The 5,821-nt window shown below is 43.8% G+C and overlaps 1 protein-coding gene across 1 annotated transcript; it reads left to right on the forward strand.

Moving 5' to 3' along the window:
- The first annotated feature begins 4,486 nt into the window (after positions 1-4,486).
- Positions 4,487-5,489, forward strand: DNAJB8 (DnaJ heat shock protein family (Hsp40) member B8). Its single transcript, XM_083489432.1, has one exon. It carries the CDS (start codon positions 4,699-4,701, stop codon positions 5,374-5,376), a length of 678 nt encoding a protein of 225 aa, XP_083345558.1. The 5' UTR covers positions 4,487-4,698; the 3' UTR covers positions 5,377-5,489.
- Positions 5,490-5,821: the final 332 nt, after the last annotated feature.

Consider the following 5,821-nt stretch of genomic DNA (forward strand, 5'->3'; position numbering starts at 1 on the left):
GGTTTGGGAGAGGCATGGCAGGGGTAAAGAATTTGACGACAGCTTGACTGGCAGAGTGAAGCGTGACCCTTGTTTGTTTGGGTAGTCAAAGTACTTACAGCAAATGTCTCAAGCTCATGTTGTTTTAGATAAAAGGATCCAGGCCTTGTTGTGGGATTAATGGGCCGGCCATAAACCCTTCTCTGCATGACCCTATCAGCACCTCTCCCCATTTTAAAGGACAAGAAAAACAAATCATCTCTCACACACACACACACACACACACACACACACAAAGGTATGAAGATTCAGTAGAGTTTCACAGCTTAGAAAAGCATTCCTAGGACAGAGTAAATGAGTTTATACAATAAAATACAAAAAGGCGGCAGGATAGCTGCTCTGAGGGCTCTGTATTTTTGGTGGAAGCTTGTTGTTACTGTTATTTATTTTAAATTGGAAAAAGACCCTTCCACTTAACCAAGTGCCTACTGCAAGTTATAGAAGATTTAAAAGTATGATAAATAAAAGTTAAAAGAGTTGCAATCTTAAAAAAGGAAAACGAAAAGTCCCTAGGAAACCACTATCTGTAGCAGACTGAAGTTCAAACAAGATTTGTGACCATTGTTTTATTTTCCTGAAAGCAGTTGTGGCAACAGGGGTCAAGATTTGGATAGCGGCTGAAGCGCAGAGAGGAAAACACACAGGTACAACACAGGTATCATTATTGTATTTGTTTATATCCCTCCTCTTCCCCAGACTGGGACTCCAGGCAGCTTACACCTATTAAAACAAGGCAGATAAAATACAAAAAGCTAAAAACATATAAAAGATAATCATTAAAAGATAACTAAACGGTAATAGAACTGAAACATTATAAAATATGAATCTATTAAAAGACAGATAGAGCACTATTCAAAGCCATTTCCTTTAAAAACAACAACAGTGCGTTCCCAAAAACCTGTTGGAATAAGAGGTATCTGTTTATTTCCCCTCCTGTGGATAATTGGAGCTTCTGGTGGAGATGTGATTTCCACTGGAAAAAACAGCTAGCATCGCCAAAGAAGAGGACAAAAGAAGAAACAGGTTTATATACCATTTGTTAATTTATAGTTATAGATGCTGATATGGAAATAATTATATGGAAACACAACCCATAAAGGAACTCTGGAAGCTGTCTTACACTGAGTCAGACCATTGGTCCATCTGACTCCTTCCTTTCTGCACCCAATTGGCAGCCATTCTCCAGGGTTTCAGATGGGAACTCTTTTCCAGCCCTATGTGGAGACACTGGGAATTGAACTTGGGACTGTCTGCATGCAAGCTATTGTCTGTGAGAGGCTGGGTGTGAATATGCTCTTAGTAAGGATGGAGGAAACTGCAACAGGGAAAGCATTCCCCCACAGCCTCACTACAAACTCCCCTGGCTAGTGTTGTGCTGTGAGGGCAGGACCAGGACCAGATTTAGGTTTGATGAGGCCCTAAGCTACTGAAGGTAATGGGGCCCTTTATATGTCCAGCTGTCCTCTGTCAACAACAAATTGTCGCTGTTTTTTGTGTTGAACATATGCTATAAGGTAATTTATAGACCATATAAAGCCATTTGCACATAACAAAATATGTATTTTATCAAAGTAATTGTTGAACTGAAATACAATTAAGAAGTATATTAATAGTGAAATTATTATTAAGCTCTAACTTAAAGATTTTTTATTCATAACAAACTTAATAATGCAAACACATTGGCATTTGGCAATAACAAAAGTTGCTTTAGAAACACAATTTACAAAGATTCATAATTTGGGGAGGGGCAAGAGAGTGGGGCCCTAAGCTATAGCTTGTTTAGCTTATACTTAAATCCAGTATTGGGCAGGACTGGGGGGGGGGCAAATACCCTGAGCCCCACTCAGCAGAATGAGGAGGCAGCCCCCCAAACTCACCCCATTTTTCAATAAGTGAAGTAATGCACAGTGTCATATAAAGAGGTGAGGTCCTGACACCGTGAGACCCTTATGCCTGGAATCTAAAATTGCCTTTGTGTGCCACTGTTGCTGACAAGCAGAATGTGGAACTGCACACCCGACACATCTCAGCAGCCAAGAGGGATCATGCAGATTTCAGCTGCGACCCCCGTTTGGTTTAGCATGGGGATGCGGCCGTTTGCAGTTGGAATGTGAAAGGTTTTTCAACCCCAATCTGTTTGACAACTTGGCTGTTGGAGGTTGGCTATACAGAGCGAAAGAAATGCCCTCTGGAGATGTATGATCATATTTATCATACATGACCAGGGCAGATGAAGGCTCCAATAACTTTGTCCATCTGGCATTCTGGAACAGAAAGCAAAGTAAGGGGAGAGGTGGAGGTGGAGTAGAAGCTCCAAGGATAATAAGCACCATTAAGGTTAGTCTGTCTCATGATTGTTTCTTATTAAAAAGAGACTGCACTTTATCTGTGCAGGATATGCTGTTCGGATGAGGGAATTAGCAGAACGACTGCCTCCATATCATCTAATTAGCAAAAATGTTGATAAGCAGATACAATCACATATGATTAGGATCCTTTTTAAAAGCCACTCCATTAATTAAATAGACAGAGAGGCTGCCTCCAACCCTCGTGTGCCACTGATTAGAATACAAATATTTACACTAATCTCACCTCCATCAGTCAGGGGACACTTTTGAGTATTTTCAGTGACATCTGATTACTATTGATTTTCATCCCCAATGTCAGGCCATTTTGTTAGTATCTGAAAGTGCTGCCTTCAGTTTCGGATGCTTTAAATCATGTTAAGGGTTTATCTTAATGACGCTGCTGATAACCACTGCTCAGGTCACTCGTACTTTCTCTTCAAAGAACACAGCCTGGGCTGGTTTTTATTGTTTGTACTTGAGATTTAAGATACGAAAAACATTTCTCATTTCAAAGCCTCGGCTCCTAGGGATGGGGCTGCCTAGCTAGTTGGTGTATCTAGTTATTTTGTGTGGGCATCGCTCTCGTCCCACTCTTGATTTCTTCCTGCCCCCCCCCCCCGGTCTCCCGCACACGCTCCTCCTTTGCTCCACAATCCATTCTAGCTTATAGCAGTGGCGCTGGAGTCGCTGATAATCTCTGATGCCTGCTGTAGACCCTGGGAAATGGACAGTGAGCGGCTCCCATTGAGAAACAGACACACTTACTCTCTGCCTACATTTCAAGCTGGCCAGTGAGCGAAACCCTAGGAAGACAATCTTAGATAGCAAAGCAACTATATTGGTATACCGAGCAGCAGGATTGAACTGGTTGGCGGTGATGGCGGCAGCGATGATGATGATGATGCACAGTATCTAAGTGAATATAAGCACTCCCCGTGGTACATACAGGATAGTGACTCTGCCCTGTACCATTCCCTTTCCTGAATCCATGTCAACCAGCTGAAGTGGATGTGGAACCAGCAAGTGTCACATTCTACCCATCAGAAGCCCGGCAGCGGGCAAACAGAAATGTATCTTTCATATGACAAGGGCCTTCCCCTCTGCCTTTCCCCTCAATGTACGGCGCATACGTTCTGAACGGAAAGCATATGCTTATCAGAGCGTGGTCTAACTGCGACATTGCCTGTGGTTAATCACTAGTGTTGGGAGATGGCCATGGACTAAGGCATTTGACTGGCAGAGGAAAAGACAATGCGCACCCACACACCCCAGTGCCACACTGGTGATGGGGCATCGTATTCCACTGCACCCAAGGGCAGCAGTCTAGGCTAGGGAATGAAGGGCAGGCCACATGGTACACAAAGCTTTGGCGCCTTGTTGCTGCTCCCTGCTTTCCAGCTACTGCTACCTGAGGCAGTTGCCTCACGGTAGGGCCAGTCCTGGTCATAAGCAAAGTTGCTCACTACTGGTACTGCTCAAACGTTTGAATTATATGATCCCCCTTGAATGGAGCCACCCAGAGTATCATTAGCCCATCATTCCCAGCACCTGAAAGACATGAACACTGAGGGGCTTTTGTGAACTGAGGTTGGTCAATCTACTGTCAAGGTAATCTAACAATGGGGGCAAGTTTCTCCCCTGCTCAGTTGTGCTTGTCAAAATCTTCTGCTTTATATAACCACATGTAGAGTGAAGCTAAAGGATCCAAGAAGTTAGGGCCATGCTGGGCACCTAGATGCAGACAAGCAGGAATGATGCTGTGCCCTGAAGTGCAATTTAACTTCTTGGGAACAATGTGGTCATTCACTCATGGTGTTGAGGGTGTTATAGGAATATATGCTGTTCTCCTTTGACTGGGGCTAGCATGGCTAAGGTATTTCAGACAGTTGGATCACCTGGAATAGTCCTAAGAGAGAGATGCCTCCTCTGGAAAGTTTATAGTCTAAGGCATCTGCAACAAGTTGCATCATAGTTGTGAAATATGACCTTTCCAGAGAGCTCATTTGCACAACACACCTACTGATAGGACTGCAGCAGGCCTCAAATGCACTAAAAGTCAACTGTGTGCTGATTGGCCGAGATGCTTCTGACCTCACAATACTACTCAGCAGCCAGCACCTTGAAATCAAACAATATGAGCAAGCAGCCTTTCTCTTTCCCTTTGGCACCAAAACCATTACCATTGGGCTGTGAGGAAAGAAGTGCCACAACCAAAACAACGGGATCCACTGGATCCGAACCGCATAGGACCTTGTGTCCCCAGGGAAAACCCACCAAATAATCTCTAAATCCAGCCAGCCTTTTCTTTGGGATGGTTAATTATTACGAAGTCCTAGGGCTGCATCAAAATGCCTCGCAAGAAGATATCAAGAGGGCCTACCGCAAGCTGGCACTGAAATGGCACCCTGACAAGAATCCATACCACAAGGAGGAAGCCGAAAAGAAATTCAAAGCGGTCGCTGAGGCCTACGAAGTTTTGTCTGATCCTCAGAAACGCGCTCTCTATGACAGGCCTGTCAAAGAACCAAGGTTTAGAGGAAGAGGCGCTTCTGGGGGCCACTCCCGCAGCCCATTCGATTTTGACTTTGTATTCCGCAGTCCCGATGAGATCTTCAGGGAGTTTTTTGGAGGAATGGACATCTTTGAGCATGACTTCTGGGACAACCACTTTGACGATGACAGTAACAGGGAGGAGAACAGAAGCGGCTTGCAAGGACCCCTGGGTCTCTTTTCGGGATTAAGTGCCTTTACTAATTTTGGATTCAACTCATTCGGTCCTGGCTTTCACACTATGGTCTGCAGGTCCTTTGGAGATGACAGCAGTGGAACGCACAACTTCAGATCCGTCTCAACTTCTACCGAAGTGGTCAATGGGCGAAGAGTCACTACGCGAAAAATTGTTGAGAATGGGCAAGAAAGAGTGGAAATCGAGGAGGATGGCCAGCTGAAGTCCATAAGAGTAAATGGAAGGGAACAGCTGAAATGCTAACACCTCTCCTCATGCCTGTCCCAAAAGCAATATCCAGCTGCTTGTACGATCTTAAATGGAGTCTTGTTCCGTAAAACCGGAATCCAACTAATAAACTCCTTCATTGAGTTCAAGACATGTTTGGTAAAGACTTCTTAATTACTTTGAATAATTTTGCACCAATGTAGGGGCACGTGGTTTATTTTGAATAACTCCGAAATTCTATTGAGGAAACCAGTGTGACCAAGGATGGGCAAATCTGTTAATTTTGGTTACTCTCAGTTTCTCATCTTTCCATCTTCACATTCCCACATCAGTTTGTGCTTTTTTCACGAAAGTTTATCAGCATTTTATTGCAAATCTCTCCTGAAACACACAATAGCATGTCTAATATGATGCAATTTGTACATTATTTTCACCAGTATATGCTGCCATATACAGATTTTACCCCAAAATATACATTTTG

This window comes from Podarcis liolepis, assembly GCF_965112155.1.
Source record: "Podarcis liolepis genome assembly, chromosome: 2".
NCBI classification, from domain to species: Eukaryota; Metazoa; Chordata; class Lepidosauria; order Squamata; family Lacertidae; genus Podarcis; species Podarcis liolepis.